Raw genomic sequence first — 18,352 nt, forward strand, 5'->3', positions numbered from 1 at the left:
TGGCTTCGGAGTGACTTGGGGGGGCGGTCATGTGACCCGCGTCACATGGCGAGGGGCGGGATGAGCGGGCAGGGTGAGGAGGCGGAGGGCACCGCCCCTCCAGGCGCCTCCCTTCCAATGGGAGCGGGGCAGGCCGGGGCAGTGAGCCAATGAGGAAAAAGGGGTGGGGCTTACGGCTCGCCGGCTCCGCGACCCTAGCGGCGGGTTCGGGACCGGGATCGGGACCGGGCAGGGACCGGGAGCGGGTACGGGCCGGGGTGGGACCGGGCGTGGTGGGATCGGGGGGAACCGGGACCCGGCGCTGTGCTGGGGGTACTGGGAGCCCCTGGGGACCCCTGGGAACGCTGGAGCTGGGTGCACTGGGAGAACTGGGATTTATTCCCTGCCAGTACTGGGGGGCACTGGGAGTCCCGGGGGAGAGCACTGGGAATACTGGGAGTCATGGGGGGAGCACTGGGAATACTGGGAGTCACGGGGGACGCTGGTAGGGGATCCCGAGGGTACTGGGAGTCACAGGGGGTACTGGGAATACTGGGATTACCTAGGGGGCACTGGGATTCCCTGGAGGGCAATGGGAGTCACGGGGGGCACTGGGTATACTGGGATTAACTGGGGGCACTGGGACGGAATCTAGAGGGTACTGGGAGTCACGGCGAGGGCACTGGGAATACTGGGTTTCCCTGGGGGTGGGGGACTTGGGTTCCCTGGGTGTACTGGGAGGTACTGGGGGCACTGGGAGTCACAGGGCGCTCTGGGGTCAGCGGGAGACACTGGTGGGCACCGGGAAGCACTGGGAGCCATGGTGGGGTTCTGGAGGCACTGGGAGGTACTGGGAGTCATGGGGAACACGGGGTCTGGGCCCTGCGTGTCCCTGTAGAGGCACTGGGGGGGTCCGAGCCCTCCCTCGGGGGCCCCGGGGTGTTGGGGGGGACAGTACGGTGACACCAAGGGATCGGGCCCCCCAGCCCAGGGTCCCAGTTTGGGTCCTGGGGGCCGTGTTCCACCCCCGGGTGGTGTGTGAGGGGGCTGTGGGGTTGGGGTCTGCCTCAGTTTCCCCCACGGGTGGGAGCTGGTGGGGGGAAGGGGGACCAGCACCCCCACCGCCCTGTGGGGTGCAGACACCCGTGGGGCGGGAGCACCCAAAGCTGCGGGGGGGGTCACACACACCACACGGGGAAAGGGAAGTGAAAGTGATTGTGGAAGCGGATGGGGGGGGGGGAAGGGCATACGGGGGGGGTGACTCAGGAGTGGGGTGCAGGGCAGCCCTTTGCACCCAAGGGTGCTGGCTGGGGGGGGGCTGCCCCCCAACAGCGGTGCAGGGAGATGGTATCGGCATGCTGCGGGCAGCGGTTGGGGTGCCAGACACCGCAGCGGCCCCCCCGGCACGTGTGGGTGCACCCTTGGGGTTGGGGGTTGGCCTGGGTGACAAGAGGGTGGGGGCTTTCCCAGCACCCCGACGAAAGGAGAAGCGAGAGCTGAGCTGGGGGTGGTGCCGGGACCTGCCCCTGCCTCACTGAGCGCCAAAACTGAGGTGCGGAGGGGGGGTCCCTGCGTGCAGGTGCCCCCAGTGCCATGAGGAGCCTCGTGCCGCTGTGGCTGGCGCTGGCCGGAGCCGGCGCGTTGCTGCCGTGTCCCGACGGGCAGCCGTGCCCCGCCACCCCGGTGAGCGCCCAGGGGCCGGGGGGGGGGACAGGGGGGTGTCCCCACCCGTGGTTAACCCCCCCGTGTGTCCCCCTCAGGTCCTGCCCGCCAGCAGTGCTGCAGCGTGCCGGGACGGTGCACCGTGCTGCGCGGCACCAGAGGTGAGCCCGCCGCCGTGCCTCAGTTTCCCCACCCTCTATTTGCCATTTTTTGGGTGCTTTTCCCCCAACCTCTCCCCCGCTTTCTCCCCGCCCAGGATGTCCCCTGTGCTGGTGGCCACCACTGTTGTCCCCGAGGATCCCGCTGCAGCGCTGATGGCAAATCCTGTGTCACGTCCACAGGTACGAGCGGGTCACATGTGGGTGGGGGGGACACGGGGGACCTGAGGAGGGGGAGACAGGGGTCCCTCACCTCATCCCTGCTTTCCGCAGCCCCCCGTGCTGTCCCCTGCCCCGATGGACAGTCCGAGTGTCCTGACAACGCCACCTGTTGTGTGACAACCAGCGGTGCCTGGGGGTGCTGCCCCATGCCCCAGGTACGGCAGGGGGACATGGGGACATTGTATGGGGCCAGTGGCACTTGGGGCACTGCCCCATGCCCCAGGTATGGCAGGGGGACATGGGGACATTGTGGGGGGCCAGTGGTGTCTAGGGGTGCTGCCCCATATATAGTGAGGGGACATTGGGGGAGGGGCAGCGGTGCCTGGGGGTGCTTCCCCATGCCTCAGGTATGGTGAAGGGACATGGGGACATTGTGGGGGGGCCAACAGTGCCTGGGGGTGCTGCCCTGTGCCCCAGGTATTGCGGGGGACACGGAGACGTTGTGGGGGGCCAGCAGTTCCTGGGGGTGCTGCTCCATGCCCCAGGTACAGCAGGAGGACATGGGGACATTGTAAGGGGGCCAGTGGTGTCTGGGGGTGCTGCCCCATGCCCCAGGTATTGCGGGCAGACATGGGGACACTGTGGGGGTGCTGCCCCATGCCCCAGGTACAGCAGGGGGACACGGGGACATTGTGGGGGTGACACCCAAAGTGACAAGTGGCTCTGGTGCCCGCAGGCCTTGTGCTGTGCTGACAAGGTGCACTGCTGTCCCCACGCCACCATCTGTGACCTGGCCCACGGGCGCTGCCTGTCACCCGCCGGTGACACCCCCATGGGCACCGCATTCCCCGCCTGGAAGCGCCAGCCCCCGCCAGCAGGTAAGGGCTGTCCCCCTCCAGGTGCTGGGGTGTCCCTGGCTGTCCCCACGGAGAGGACATGGCAGTGGGGAGGGGGCTCGGTGACACTGTGTGTGTGGGTGTCCCCCGCAGTGACACTGCGCCAGGTGCTGTGTCCCGATGGCCGCTCGGCGTGTCCCGACGGTGCGACCTGCTGCCAGCTGTCCCTGGGGCAGTACGGCTGCTGTCCCCTGCAGAACGTGAGTGCTGCCCCCCCCAAAACAACCACCCTGTGTGGGGCAGCCCAAACCCACCACTCTGTACTGGGAACCCAAACCAACCACTCTGTACTAGGCACCCCAAACCAGGCACCTCAAACTGGCCACCCTGTATTGGTGACCCCAAAGCAGCCACATTGTGCTGGGCACCCCAAAACAGGCTCCCCCTTACTGCGTACTCCAAACCAACCACCCTCTACAGGGCATCCCACAACAGGAACCTCATAGTGGGCACCTCAAACTGGCCGCCCTGTACTGGTGACCCCAAACCAGGCAACTCATAGTGGGCACCCCAAATCAGCCGCCCTGTACCGGGAACCCCAAACCAACCAGTCTGTACTGGGCACCCTGTCCTGGCACCCCATGTTGGGTACCGTGAGCTGAGCACCCCATGCCAGGCACCCCCACCAGAACTCCCCTCATACTGGACACCCCACAGCCCATACTGAGCACCCCACACCATGCTCCCCCTACCAGGCACCCTGTCCTGGCGCCCCATGTGGGGCACCCTGCACTGAGCACCCCACGTTGGGCACCCTGACCTGGGTACCCCATACCAGGCACACCACACTCCCAGCCCAAACTGAGCACCCCGTGTTGGGTACCCTAAGCTGCGCATCCCATGCCAGGTACCCTGTGTGGCATCCCATGCTGAGCACCCCAAACTGAACACCCCACGTTGAGCACTCAGTACCAGACCTCCCATACCGGGCACCCCACACCCACAGCCCAAACTGAGCACCTCATGTTGAGCACCCCAAAAGGAGCACCCCATGTTGGGTACCCTGAGCTGGGCACCCCACACCCACAGCCCAAACAGAGCACCCCACATTGAGCACCCATACCAGACACCCCCCCATACCAGGCACCTTATGTTGGGCACCCCATGTTGGGCACCCAGTACCAGACCCCCCAGCCTCCCCATACTGGGCACCCCGTGTTGAGCACCCCCATGTTGGGTACCCAGTACCAGACACCCCCCCATACCAGGCACCCCACACCCCCAGCCCAAACTGAGCACCCGATGTTGGGCACCCCAAACTGAGCACCCTGTGGTTGGCACCCAGTACGACCGCCCCACACACCCCCAGCCTGAACAGCACCCTGTGCCAGGCTCCCCATGCCATGCACCCCATACTGGGCACCCCACACAGCCAGCCCCCCCACCCCTGTCACCGCTGCCCCCCCGGGCAGGCAGGGCTCTGTGGGCAGTGACACGGGTGTCCCTTGTCCCCAGGCCGTGTGCTGCGCAGACGGGCAGCACTGCTGTCCCCAAGGCACTGCCTGCGACCTGGAGCACTCCACCTGCATCTCCACACGACCCCCGCTGTCAGCCCGAGGTGAGGACCCCCCCGGGGGGCGGCCACCCCCTGTCCCAGCCCCAGGATGGGGCGACATGCCGGCTCTGAGTTGTCCCCTTGTGTCCCCAGCTCGTGATGTGCGGTGTGACGACGAGGCGAGCTGTCCCGACGGGACCACGTGCTGCCGGCTCAGCTCGGGGGCCTGGGGTTGCTGCCCACTGGAGGAGGTGGGGGGGACAAGGGTGGGGGGGTCCCCTGTGCCCCTTGGGACAGGCAGGTGTCCCCTGTCCCCTGGGTGGGAAGAGGGCAGGTGTCCTCTGTCCCCCAGGAGGGAAAGGAAGGGCTCCCACCCCCCCTAAAATGTCCTGTGGGGAAGGGGGGTGACTGGCCCCCTCAGTCAGGCCCCATCTCCTAACTGGGACCAGTCTGGGGAGGTGATGAAGGGGCACAAGGCCACCAGGGACCTTTGTGTGTCCCATCATGGGAGGGATAAGAGTGGTGAGGGGAGGTCCCCATTCTCCCCCTATAAAGAGGGAATGGAGGCAGGATGGGATAGGGTGGGGACAGGGGATTAGGAGCTGGAACTCGGTGGGTGGGGGCACAGTTCGTCCCCTGGAGGGTCTCCAGGTGTGTAGCTGGGGGGGGTCAGCCTGGGCTCATCCCTCCCCTTTTTGCCCCCCAGGCCGTCTGCTGCCCCGACCACGTGCACTGCTGTCCCCAGGGCTACACGTGTGACACGGGGACAGGCAGCTGCCTGCAGGACGGGAAGCCCCCCCAGCCCTGGGTGCACAAGACCCCGGCACAGGCCCGGGGGGGGGACGTGAAGTGTGACGAGGAGACCAGCTGTCCCGACGGGAACACCTGCTGCCGCCTCAGCTCGGGGGCCTGGGGGTGCTGCCCGCTGGAGCAGGTGCGGGACACAGGGGTCCCCAAATGGGGACAAGGACACCCCAGAGGGGTGCAGGGCTGGGGCACCCAGGGGTGCTGGGCTGGGCTGTGACTGGGGGGCTGAGGTGTCACTGAGGGGGACTTGGCCCAAGGACCCCAAGCAGCTGAAGCCCTGGACTTGGGGACATGGGGACATTCAGCTGGGCACTGCCACCTCCTGTCCCCAGGGACAGAGCCACCCCTGTGTTCCCACAGGCTGAGGCAGGTGTCCCCTGTGCCCTGGGTGGGATGAGGACCAATGTTCCCCGTGAGGGACAAGTCCAGGCCAAGGGCTCCCAGTGTCCCATGAGGGTGGCGCTGGGCTTGTTTACTGGTCCCCCAGTCAGACCCACTCTGCTAACTGGGACCAGTTTGGGGCTTCAGTGCAGGGGGGCACTGAAGGGGGATGAGGCCACTGGGTGCTTGGGGACATCACTGTGTCCCCCTGGGGGGTGACGAGGGTGCTGGGAGTCCCCGTGTCCCCCCCAGCCACACAGGATGGAGCCAGGCTGGGATGGGGGGAACAGGGGACGAGGTGGGGGGGACTGGAGCTGGGCAGGTGGGGACACAGTTCGTCCCCTGGGGGGTCAGCCGGGGCTCATCCCTCCCCTTTTTGCCCCCCAGGCCATCTGCTGCCCCGACCACGTGCACTGCTGTCCCCAGGGCTACACGTGTGACACGGAGACAGGCAGCTGCCTGCAGGACGGGAAGCCCCCCCAGCCCTGGGTGCACAAGACCCCGGCACAGGCCCGGGGGGGGGGACGTGAAGTGTGACGACGAGACCAGCTGTCCCGACGGGAACACCTGCTGCCGCCTCAGCTCGGGGGCCTGGGGGTGCTGCCCGCTGGAGCAGGTGTGGGACATAGGGGTCCCCAAATTGGGACAAGGACACCCCAGAGGGGTGCAGGGCTGGGGCACCCAGGGGTGCTGGGCTGGGCTGTGACTGGGGGGGCTGAGGTGTCACTGAGGGGGACTTGGCCCAAGGACCCCAAGCAGCTGAAGCCCCAGATTTGGGGACATGGGGACATTCAGCTGGGCACTGCCACCTCCTGTCCCCAGGGACAGAGCCACCCCTGTGTTCCCACAGGCTGAGGCAGGTGTCCCCTGTGCCCTGGGTGGGATGAGGACCAATGTCCCCCGCGAGGGACAAGGCCAGGCCAAGGGCTCCCAATGTCCCATGAGGGTGGCGCTGGGCTTGTTTACTGGTCCCCCAGTCAGACCCACTCTGCTAACTGGGACCAGTTTGGGGCTTCAGTGCGGGGAGGCACTGAAGGGGGATGAGGCCACTGGGTGCTTGGGGACATCACTGTGTCCCCCTGGGGGGTGACGAGGGTGCTGGAAGTCCCCACGTCCCCCCCAGCCACACAGGATGGAGCCAGGCTGGGATGGGGGGAACAGGGGACGAGGTGGGGGGGACTGGAGCTGGGCAGGTGGGGACACAGTTCGTCCCCTGGGGGGTCAGCCGGGGCTCATCCCTCCCCTTTTTGCCCCCCAGGCCGTCTGCTGCCCCGACCACGTGCACTGCTGTCCCCAGGGCTACACGTGTGACACGGGGACAGGCAGCTGCCTGCAGGACGGGAAGTCCCCCCAGCCCTGGGTGCACAAGACCCCGGCACAGGCCCGGGGCGGGGACGTGAAGTGTGACGAGGAGACCAGCTGTCCCCAGGGCAGCACCTGCTGCCCGCTGAGCTTGGGGACCTGGGGGTGCTGCCCACTGGAGCAGGTTGGGGGGACTGGGGGGTCTGTGCCAGGGCACAAGGGGCTGGGCTGGGCTGGGGGGTTGAGGCAGAGCAGGGCTGGGGAGGACAGGGATGTGGGACACCTGCATCACTGCCCCCCCACCCCACTCCGTGGGGGTTCTGCAGGTACCCTGGGGACAGGGTTTGTCATGGTCCGTTGGGGCAGAGGAAGGGGACGACATGGGACACTTGCATCCCTGCACCCCCCACCTCCATCAATCCCCCCCACAACCCCATGGGGGCTCTTGGGGCACCTTGGGGGCAGGGTTTGTCATGGTCCCTTGGGGCTGGGATGGGGGGGACATGGGACACATCCATCACTGCCCTCCCCACCTCTATCACTGCCCCTCACCCACCCTTGGGGGTCCTTGGGGATGGGGTCTGGTACAGTCACTTAGGGCTGGGGAGAAATGGGGGGTTGATGTGGCTGGAGGGGCCAGGATGGCACCCGAACGCCTGGGTCCCCCCGGACGCCTGGGTCCCTCTCTGACTCCAGGCTCCCCCTGTGTTCCCCCCACAGGCTATCTGCTGCAGGGACCACCAGCACTGCTGCCCCCGCGGCTACACCTGCAACGAAGCCACCCAGAGCTGTGAGAAGCTGCTGACCCCCACCCCACTGCTGCCAGCACCCACATCCACACCCCGGGCCCCCGCACCCCCCCGCCGCGCACCCACGCCCCCCCCCCGCCCGGCTGCGAGCCCCCGGCACCGCTGCGGGTGCCGCCGTGCCCTGCGATGCCACCCACTCCTGCCGGGGTGGCCAACGGTGCTGCCGGGGCCAGGGGGGCTTCTGGGGGTGCTGCCCCTTTGCCCAGGTTAGTGGGGGGGACACAGGGTGGGGGTGTGGGTGACATCACCTCCTGGTCCCCCCCTTACCCTGTGTCTCTCCGCAGGGCTCCTGCTGCTCGGACGGCCGGCACTGCTGCCCAGGGGGGTCCCGCTGCACTGGGCGGGGCTGGGGGTGCAGCCCCCAGCGCTGGGACCAGCCCCCACCCCGCAGGGTGCTGCTCTGATGGCCCTGGAGACCCCACCCCAATAAAAGGTTTCCAGGACAAGCCGTGGCCCCTGGCTCCGTGTTGGGTGGGGAAACTGAGGCACAAAGCGGGGGCAGGGGGGGTATCTTTTTGTTTTTTTAATATATTAATGCCATCTAACGAACAGGCAGCAGCTCCCTGCAGTGCCTGGGGCGGGGGGGTCCCCATGTCCGCCCCACTGTCAACCTGGCCCCGCTGGCCCCTCTTCTTCCTCACCGTGTAGAAAATGTTTAGAAACACAATTAAAATCCAAGGGGGAGGGGGGGACACGAGGTTGGTGGGGGGACAGGGACCCCCCCATCGGCTCCTATGGCAGCTTGGAGGCACCGCTGGCCCGGGGGGCACTGCCGGCCCCCCCCGTCCTGCGGGGACACAAGTGGGGACGGGAGGTGAATGGCAGTGTCACAGCAAGGGGACACGAGGACAGGACATCAGGACCCCAGGTGGCAGCACAGGAACTGGGGGGGGGGTGACACATTCCCTGAGGTGGGGTCCCAAGCACATATGAACACAGGTGACCTGAGGATGGGCTTGTCCCTCTGTCCCCTCCCTGGCAGGGTGGTGGGGAGGGGCTGGGGACAAGGGACAGGGTGACAGCAGTGGGATGGGACAGTGGCAGGACAGGATGACATTACCAGTGTACCCTCCCCATCCCACCAGCCCCCCACGCTCCCACAGCTCCCCCCACCCCTGGGACGTGTCCCCTCCCAGGGCCAGATGCAGGGCACAGTGGGGAGGGGCCGGGGACAAGGGACAGGGTGACAGTAGCTGGATGGGAGAATAGTGGGCTGGGGCAATGGCAGGACCCCCACCCCAGGGTCCCACAACTCCCCCCACCCCCTGTGCATGGCAGGACACAGGGGAGGGGATGGGGACAAGGGACAGGGTGACAGCAGTGAGATGGGACAGTGACAGGACAGGATGACATTACCAGTGTACTCCCTCATCCCGCCACCCCCCCGGAGTCCCACAGCTCCCCCCCAACCCCTGGGACATGTCCCCGGCCCAGGACCAGAGGCAGGACATAGGGGAGGGGCTGTGACAAGCCACAAGGGCAGCGGCTGGATGGGACAATGGTGGTGACCATGCCAGGACCCCCCCTCATTGCCACGGGTGTCCCCCGCCGCACTCACTTGACATTAAAAACCATGAGCGGCCGCTCCTCCCGCTTCTGCCAGGGGCTTTTCCTGTCGCCCCCCTCGTCCCCCACCTCGCCCCCCTCGGCCAGCGCCTCCTCCTCGGGGCTGGTCAGGGAGTCGTGGGGGGGTTCGCTGGCGCTGCTCCTCCCGCTGCCCCCCCCGCGCCTCCCCCCTTCCAGCAAAGGGGCCAGCGAGTTGTCCTCGGGGGAGGCGACTGGAATGGGGGCGGGGGGGCGGCTCCCTCCTCCGTCCTCCCCCTGTCCCGCAGCACCCCGGGGGAGGCGGTGTTGGGGGGGTCCCCTCTCCCCCCCCCCTTGCAGATCGATGTAGGAATGTCGGACCTGCGAGGAGCGACCGTCCAAGGAGACGAACCAAGCCCGGGGCGGGGGGGGCCCCCCCAATTCTAGGAGCTGCTGCCCCGCCAGCGCCTGCAGCTCCCCGTTGAGCTGAGCCACCGCCGACCCGTCCAGCAGCACCGGGATGGCCACCGAGCCGCTCACCGGGGGGGCGGCACGACCGCCCCCCCAGTTTTCCCCTTCCTCAAACCCTTGCCCAGCGGCGGATTGGGCCGGGGGGGCCGTTGTGGCTCCCGTAGGAGCGGGTCCCCCCGCGTCGTTTTCGGGGGGAGCCTCCGGTTCGCCGGGGGCCAAGCGCATGTAACGGGCGGGGATGAGGAGGGTGGGCATCACCCCCCGGTACATATCGTCCCCGCCCCCGCACAGGAGGAGGGGACCCGAGGGGGCCAGCGAGGGTGGGCGGGGGGGGGGCTCAGGGAGCGGGTGTTCGGTTGGAAAACGGGAGAAAACCGGGGGGGACGGGGGGCGGGGGGAGGGGAAAGCGGGGGTCCCCCGGGGGGGCTCGTCGGGGGGTTGCAGCCCGTCCACCGAGCGGGCGGCCCTCAGGCCGAAGGCTTCGCGGGGGTGGCCATAGTCCTCGGTGGGGGGCGGCTGGCGGCGGCGGGGGGCCAGGGTGGCGGCGGGGGGGCGGGGGCCGGCGCGGAGCTGGGGGGGGGCCGGGGGGTGTTGGAAGAAATCCGGGCGGGCGGTGGGGAGGTCGCGGGTGGACGGGGGTAAACTGGGGGTGGGCAGGTCGGTGTCCCCCCCCGAGGACGCCGTCTCCAGGTGGCTGCCACCGCACAGCAGGTCCAGCTGGGACACCGAGGTGGCCTGGTCGCGGCGGGTGGGGTCCAGCGGCCCCCCCCGGCAGCGGCAGCTTGCGGTGCTGGGCCCGCGGCTTCAGGCACCGCCTCCTGCAGGGAGATGGGGGGGTCACCCCAGGGGGAGACTGAGGGGTCCTGGGGTCCCCCCACCCCATCACTCGCCTGCTGGAGGGTGCTAGAGGAAGGGGCTGCAGCTCCGGGGTGGGGTGTAGGGGAGGGTGGTCCCCCCTAAAGCAGCTATAGGTCATCCAGGGTGACAGAGGGATGTGAGACCCCCCCTCAAAACCAGCTATAGGGCACCCAGAGGTGCTGGGGTGTGGTGCCCCCCCCACTCCAAAGCAGTTATAGAGGACCCACAGTGCCAGAAGGAGGTGTGACCCACCCCCTCAAAACCAGCTGCAGGGCTTCTGGGGGTGCTGGGAAATGGTGCTCCCTCCACCCTAAAGCAGCTATAGGGCACCCAGGGTGGGGAGGCAGGGGTTGGTGGTCCCCCCTAAAGCAGCTATAGGATACCCAGGGGTGCTGGGGAGTGGTGGCCCCCCCACTCTAAAGGAACTATAGGGCACCAAGGAGTGCTGGGGATTGGTGCACCCCCCAAAAAAGAAAGCCAGCTAGAGGATGCCCAGGGGTGCAAGGAGGGTGCTGCACCCCCCATAGCCAGCTCTAGGGCACCTGTGGGTGCCAGGGGGTGGGGGGTCTCCCTATAGGCACCTATAGGTATGGGGGAGTTCCAGGCAGCCAGTATCGACCCCATAGGCAGCTATAGGGTATCTGAGGGTGCCAGGAGGTGACTCCCCCCATAATCAGGTATAGGGCATCCAGGGGTGCCAGGGAATGCTGCCCCCCCGACCAAAGCTATAGGGCACCCAAGGGATCCAGGCAGGCAGTGTCCCCCCATACCCAGCTACAGGATGCCCAGGGTGCCAGGTGAGTGTGTATGTCCCCTGTACGTCCCCTGTCCCCCCCCAGCTGTGGTCAGGACCCCAGGGTGTGGGGGGGCACTGACCTGCAGTAGTAGATGAGGAGGCAGAGGAGGATGAGGACGAGCAGGGCGAGCGCGCCCAGGATGGTGAGAAGGAAGATGGTGTGGTAGGTGGTGATGTCCGTCACGCCCGCAGCCATGGCCACCAGCCCTGGGGGACAGCGGGATCAGAGGTGACACGGGGACCCCCCATGAGAGCACCCAGGGCCTGGGTGCCCTTCACCCCCCCCAAACCCACCCCCAGGACAGCCCATCCCCAGGGACACCCATGGGTGTCACCCTACCTGTGCTGGGTGAGGGCAGGGCTGCTGCCCAGTATCCCAACTGGGAGGAGACGAATGTCCAGTAGAGCTGCTGGCCCTCCTTACGGATCAGCCCCGTCCCGTTCCGCACCCACAGCCCTGCAGGGAGACACGTGTGTCCCCAAAACATACGTCCGTCTGTCCCCCACAGGGGGCTGAGACCCCGAAACTGATCACCCCCCCCACTGCCATCCCCCAAACCCATCACCCCCACTGCCATCCCCCAAACTCATCATCCCCCCAAACTCATCACCCCCCCACTGCCACCCCCCAAATTCATCACTCCCCCCACTGCCATCCCCCAGACTCATGATCCCCCCAAACTCATCACCCCCCCCAATGCCATCCCCCAGACTCATCATCCCCCCAAACTCATCACTGCCACCACCGCCACCCTCCAAACTCATGATACCCCCACTGCCATCCCCCAAACTCATCACCTTCCCAGACTCTTCATCACCACCACCGCCACCCCCCAAATTCATCACCCCCTCATTGCCATCCCCCAAACTCATCAACCCCCCCAGCCATCCCTCAAACTCATCACCCCCACTGCTGCCCCGCCACCAGCAGCTGTGCCCACGTCTCCATCACTCCCCCCAACCAGCACTCACCACTTTTGGGGTCAAACCTCCAGGCCGGCACACTGGTGATCCCCACAGCCCCGGCGTCAGGGGACAGAGGGACAGACAGATGGACGGGGCCGGCCAGCGGCACCTCGGTCCCGTTGCCGGTGAAGAGGTGGACGCTGACAGCCGCCACCGGCGCCAGCTCCAGCCAGCTGGCATTGGCTGCGGGGACAAGTGACGGTGACATACGCATGGGGGTGACCTCTTGGGGTGTCCCCCATTGCGTCCCCCCCGTGTCCCCCGTACCGCTGCTGTCCTCGGCGCCCAGGAAGGCGGGGAAGGCGCGGGCCAGGCCGGGGCCGGTGGCGGCGGTGAGGGACGCGGCGAGCTGGCTGTACGTGGAGCTGCGGGGCAGGCGGGCTGCCCGGCGCGGGAACTGCGCCCACGGCTGCCCACGGCCACCTGCGCATGGGGACGCGGTGGGTGGCAGCACCCAAGGGTGCTGGTGTCACCCCCCCTGCCTCGCGCCGTTGCTCACCTGGGGAGCCCAGGAGGATCTGGACCAGGTCCTCGTAGAGGATGAGGGTGGCAGGACGCTCGGGGAGCAGGTAGAGGCTGATGGAGGCGTAGACTGCAAAGGGGGAACCCCAAAAAAATCCCCCCCAGTGGCCTGAGTTGTGGGAGGGGTTGGGGAGGAGGGGGGTGCTGGTGGGGAGGGGGGGATGCGCACAGCAAAGTCCACTGGTGGGGACAGGGAGGTGGGGGGAGCCCCTGCAAACCCCCATCCTTGCACAGCCCGTGCACGTCCCCTGTCCTTGTCCCCCAGTCCCTGTGTGCCACTGCACCCAGTCCTGGCACGCCCCCTGCACCCCCACCCTTGTGCACACCCCGATACTTGCACCTCCCATTTGCACACTCCCTGCACCCCCATCCTTGTGGTCACCCCGATCTTTGCATCTCCCCTGCTCCCCACAAACATCTCCAGCCCCCTGCCAGCACAGGCACCCCTCAATCCCTACACCCCCATTCTGGCACCTCTCATCCCTGCACCCCCATCCCTGTACAACCCATCCCTGTACCCCCATCTGTGTGCACCCCCATCCTTACACCCCCATCCCTGCACCCCTATCCCTGTACCCCACATCCCTACATCCCCCATCCCTGTAGCCCACATCCCTGCACCCCCATTCCTGCACCCCCATCCTTGCACGCCCCCCCCAGCTGAGCCCTCCCACGTGTCCCACCCCCAGCAAGGTGACCCCATCGACGCCACCTCGCGCTCCCCCCGTGCCCCGCCATGGCCCCGGGGACAAGGGCTGGCACCCAGCCCAGGGTGCGGGGCTCACCAGTAAGGGCTTGGGGTCCCCCAGTAAGAGGTTGAGGTTCCCCCATCAAGCCTTGGAGGCCCCCAGTAAGGGATTGTGTCCCCTGTAAGGGCTCAGGGTCCCCCAGTAAGGGACTGGGACCCACATAAGGGCTCAGATCCCCCACTAAGGGATTGTGTCCCCCCATAAGGGCTCAGGGTGTCCCAGTAAGGGGTTGGGGTCCCTCACGAGGGCTGGGGTCCCCATCACTCACGCGGCAGCTTGTTGACGCGCCAGGGGACGGAGGCGGTGACGTAGCCACGGCGGGCGGCGGTGACAAGGACCCAGGTGCCCAGGCGGTAGGGGACAGGCAGGACGCCAGTGCCCTCGTGGTCGGTGGTGGTGGCCGCCAGTGAGCTGCGCTGGCCAAAGACCTCCAGGGTGGCCTGGGCCAGCGGGGTCAGCGTCCCACTCTCCAGCACCTGCACCTTCAGCAGCACCTCTGCGGGGACATGGGGACACGTGGGTGTGGACACAGGTCACACCACATGATGACGGGAACCCCAGAGTGTCCTGGGGATGGTGTGGGGGCACCATTGCAGGTGGTGGGACCCATTCTCAACAGGGTGGTGGGACCCATCTCAGAGGGTCATGGCCACCAACCCAGTAGGTGGTGTGACCCATCCCAGAGGGTCATGGTCACCATCCTGGAAGATCATGGACACTATCCCAACAGCTGGTGGGACTCATCTCAGAGGGCCATGATGGTGGATCAGGACCACCAAACCAGCAGGGTGGTTGGACCCACATACATAGGATGGTGGGACCCATCCTGGTGGGTTATGGGCACCATCCTGGTGGGTCAGGGGCAATATCCCCGTAGGTGGCAGGATACATCCCAGTAGGTCACGGGCACCACCCCAGTAGGTGGTGGGACCCATCCCATTGTGTCATGAGCACCACCCTGGAAGATCATGGGCACCATCCCAGCAGGACATGGGACACAACTCAGCAGAATGGTGGGACCCATCCTAGTGGGTCACTGCCACCATCCTGGTGGGTCATTGCCACCACCCTGGAGGATCATGGGCATCATCCCAACAGGTGATAGGACCCATCCTAGAGGGTCATGGACACCACCCCGGTGGGTCAGGGGCACCAGCCCAGCAGGGTGGTGGGACCCATATAAGTAGAATGGTGGGACCCATCCTGGTGGGTCATGGACACCATCCCAGTAGGTGGTGGGACACATCCCAGCGGGTCATGGGCACCATCCTGGAGGATCACAGGTACCAACTGAGCAGGATGCGGGACCCAACTCAGGAGGGCGGTGGGACCCATCCTGGTGGGTCACAGTCAGCATCCCAGCAGGGTGGTAAGACCCAGCTCAGCAGAATGGTGGGACCCATCCAGAGGGTCATGGGCACCAACCCAGTAAGGTGACAGGTCCCACCCCAGCAGGACAGTGGGCACCATCCTGGGGGTGGGGGCATCATCCCTGTGCCCACCCTGTGCCCCCCTGAAGCAGGTGGGGGGTTATTGCTCCAGGGTGATGTGCCCATGCAGGTGGGTGCACCCAGTTGTGTGTGTCCCCCCGCACCAAGGGGACAGCCAGGGCCATCCCCCCAGGGTGCAACTCACACATGTCAAGAGTTCAGGGGTCTCCACCTCAGTGGGCCCCACCAGCAGCTCAGGGACGGGTCCCCCAGCCCGGTCCCCAACGCAGGGCAGGGGTGGGCACAGCTGGGGGGTCACCCCACCCCTCCCATGTCCCCAGCCCCCCCGTGCCGGCGCCATCCTGCGCATGAGCCCGCAGCCCTTGGCAGCCGGCCCGGCTCAGGCGCCGTCACCCTGGCAACGACCTCCTTCATCCCACAGCCCCAGGCGCTTTCGGGACCCCGTGTCCCCCCCGGCAGCGTCCTGTGCCCCCAAATGTCCCCACCCCACGGGGCAACCCAACCCCCACCCCCCAGCCCAGCCCAGATGTGGTGATGGGCGAGGGGAGGAATTTGCAGCAGCTGTTTTGGTGACGTGCTGGGGGGGTCAGGCATGGGGAGGGGGAACTGGGGGGCGTGACCCCACATAGTGGGGACAGCCGGCACCCGGGGGGCAGGAATGTCCCCACGACCACATGTCGGCCACCCACAGCTGCAGGGGACAGCTGGCACCAATGGCCACCCCCAGTGTCCTCCGGGTGGGAGGGAAGATGCCACACCCCAGGGCGGGGGGCACAGCCTCCCCACACTCTGGCCCATGGACACAAGCCCCCCACTATGGCCAAGGGGCCCCCAGCTGGCGGCACGGCCACTGCAGGGCACGCTGGCACCTCCCTGGCTTCCCAGTGCCTCCCAGTATGACCCCACAGCTCCATGACGGGGCGGCAATGGGTGCCAGGCCCTGGGGGGGGCGTTGGCACCCAGGCATCCAGCCCTGTGCCCCGTCACTGTTGTCACCCATGGGGACAGGTGACAACAGCCGGAGAGCTGAGCCAGTGCAGGCAGGATGGGGCCACGGCTGTGCCAGGATCAGGACCCCCCTCACCCTAATGCCCGCCCGCCTGACCCCCTGGCACTACCAGGAGGGTTTGGGTGTGGGTGGGGGGTCACAGGGAGCCATGGTGGGGACGCCAAAGTGGGACAGTGCACCCCAAGGCCCACCCTGCCAACAGAGGTGCTGCAATGGTGTGACCCCCCCACCCCACCCAGGATACCCCCCCCCCAATCCTGCACCCCTGGGTGCTGCCCAGGACCCCCACCCTCCTGTACACCCCAGCCTGGAACCCCCACCCACCGCATTGCACCCCCTGGCACTGCCCCGGACCCCCCCACCATCCTGCCCCCCCCAGCTGTGCTCAGGACACCCCAACCACCATCATGCATCCCCATAGCCTGGGACCCCCATCCGCCCTCCCAATCTCTGCCTAGGATCCCCACCCATCACCCTACACCCCATGGCCTAGGACCCCCACTCATCATGTTGCACCCCCTGGCACTGCCCAGGACCTCCACCCATCACCCTGTACTTCATGGCCTGGGACCCCCACCCATCATGTTGCACCCCCAAGCTCTGTCCATGACCCCCACCCACCCAGCTTCATCCCCTGGCACCACCAAGGACCCCCCCATACCTTTCTGCACCCCCAAACTCTTCCTAGGACCCCCACCCATCACTCTGCACCCCATTGCCTGGGACCCCCACCCATCATGTTGCACCCCCTGGCACTGCCCAGGATCCCCACCCACCATCCTGCACCCCCAGGCTCTCTGTAGGACCCCCACCCATCACCTTGCACTCCATGGCCTGGGACCCCCACCCACCACCCTGCACCCCCAAGCTCTTGCCCAGGGCCTCCACCCACCCAATTGCACCCCCTGGCACTACCGAGGATCCCCACACACACCCTCCTGCACCCCCAGGACCCCCGCCCAGCACCCTATAGCCGCCGATAGCCAGAACCGCCCGGGGCGGGGGGAGGTGGACGGACAGACGCGGGAGGGGCGGGGGGGAGCCGGACAGACAGCCGGGGACGGATGGACAGCCGGGGACGGATGGACAGCCGGAGGGGCCCGTCCCCGGCGGGATGGGGGGGATGGAGAGGGTCGGGGCGGGTCGGGGCGGGGGCGGCCACCTCCCCCCCGCCGCCCCCGCACACAAAGGCCGCTCTCACCGTGCGCTCCCGGTTCCGCCGCGCCCCGCGCCCGCCGCCCGCTCGCGGCCACCAGCGCCAGCAGCACCGGCAGCGGCGGCAGGAGGCGGCGGGGCCGCATGGTCGCTCCGCCGCCGTTACCCCGCCATGCCCGGCCCGCCCGGCCCGGCCCGCTCCGCCCGCCGCCGCCGCCGCCGCGGGGACCGGGCTCCACCTGCCGGAGCCGCCGGGCACCGCCGCCCGCCCCGCCCCGGCCCGGCCCCCCCACCGCCGGGACCGCCCCGGACCCCCAGACCCACCCCCGGGACAGCGCCGGGACCGGGAGTCAGTACCGGCACCCCCGGACTGACCCCGGTACCGGCACGTACAGCCCGGGATCGGGACCGGCATCCTGGCACTGACCCCAGTAACGGCATCGACCCCGTGTACCCACCTCCGAGCCCCGGGACTGGGATTCGGTACCGACATCGGCATCCCGGGACTGACCCCCGTACCGGCACCCCCAGCCCGGTACCGGCAGACACAGCCCCGTACCGGCACCGGCATCCTGGCACCGACCCCAATAACGGCATCGACCCCGTGTACCCACCTCCAAACCTCGGGATTGGGATTCGGTACCGACATTGGCGTCCCCGGACTGACCCCGGTACCGGCAGCCACAGCCCGGTGCCGGCACCGGCATCCTGGCACTGACCTCAGTACCACCATCGACTCCTTGTACCCATCCCTGGGACGGCCCTGAGCCCTGGGACTGGGATTCGGTACAGGCACCAGCATCCCGGGACTCAGTCCTGGACTGGCATTGATCTCTTGCACCCATCTCCGGGACCGCCCCGAGCCCGGGGACCAGGACTTGGTACCAGCACCAACATCCTGGGCTGACCCCGGCACCAGCATCCCCCCCTTGTACCCATCCCTGGGACCCCCCTGAGCAACGGGACCGGGACTTGGTACCGGCATCGGCATCCCCCACTGACCCCCTTGTCCCCACCGTATCAGCACCGGCAGGGCTGGTGCAAAGGCACACGAGGTCCCCAAAAGACACACGGGGTCCCAAAAGGCACGTGGGGTCCCCAAAAGGCAACCCCTGTCCCTGTTCACCCCCAGTGTCACCCCACAGGAACCACCATGGTGCCAGGCAGAGATTTATTGTCCAGAGGCAGCAGTGGGGGGAA

The 18,352-nt window shown here is 67.5% G+C and overlaps 2 protein-coding genes across 2 annotated transcripts; one reads left to right on the forward strand and one right to left on the reverse strand.

Annotated features, from left to right (window-relative positions):
* Positions 1–25: 25 nt before the first annotated feature.
* Positions 26–8,097, forward strand: GRN (granulin precursor). The gene is given in 15 exon segments (XM_065039803.1): positions 26–245; positions 1,559–1,662; positions 1,740–1,802; positions 1,898–1,982; positions 2,073–2,176; positions 2,698–2,839; positions 2,951–3,057; positions 4,313–4,415; positions 4,506–4,603; positions 5,059–5,286; positions 5,928–6,055; positions 6,057–6,156; positions 6,799–7,026; positions 7,563–7,857; positions 7,936–8,097. Coding segments are annotated over 14 exon segments (1,917 nt in total). The 5' UTR covers positions 26–245; positions 1,559–1,572; the 3' UTR covers positions 8,082–8,097.
* A 62-nt stretch (positions 8,098–8,159) lies between these two features.
* On the reverse strand, positions 8,160–17,392 carry FAM171A2 (family with sequence similarity 171 member A2). Its single transcript, XM_065039802.1, is given in 10 exon segments — positions 8,160–8,438; positions 9,210–10,414; positions 10,416–10,464; positions 11,381–11,507; positions 11,641–11,757; positions 12,273–12,449; positions 12,534–12,689; positions 12,766–12,858; positions 13,806–14,033; positions 17,199–17,392. Coding segments are annotated over 10 exon segments (2,307 nt in total). The 5' UTR covers positions 17,299–17,392; the 3' UTR covers positions 8,160–8,383.
* Positions 17,393–18,352: the final 960 nt, after the last annotated feature.

Source organism: Columba livia, chromosome 23 (genome assembly GCF_036013475.1).
Source record: "Columba livia isolate bColLiv1 breed racing homer chromosome 23, bColLiv1.pat.W.v2, whole genome shotgun sequence".
Classification (NCBI taxonomy): Eukaryota; Metazoa; Chordata; class Aves; order Columbiformes; family Columbidae; genus Columba; species Columba livia.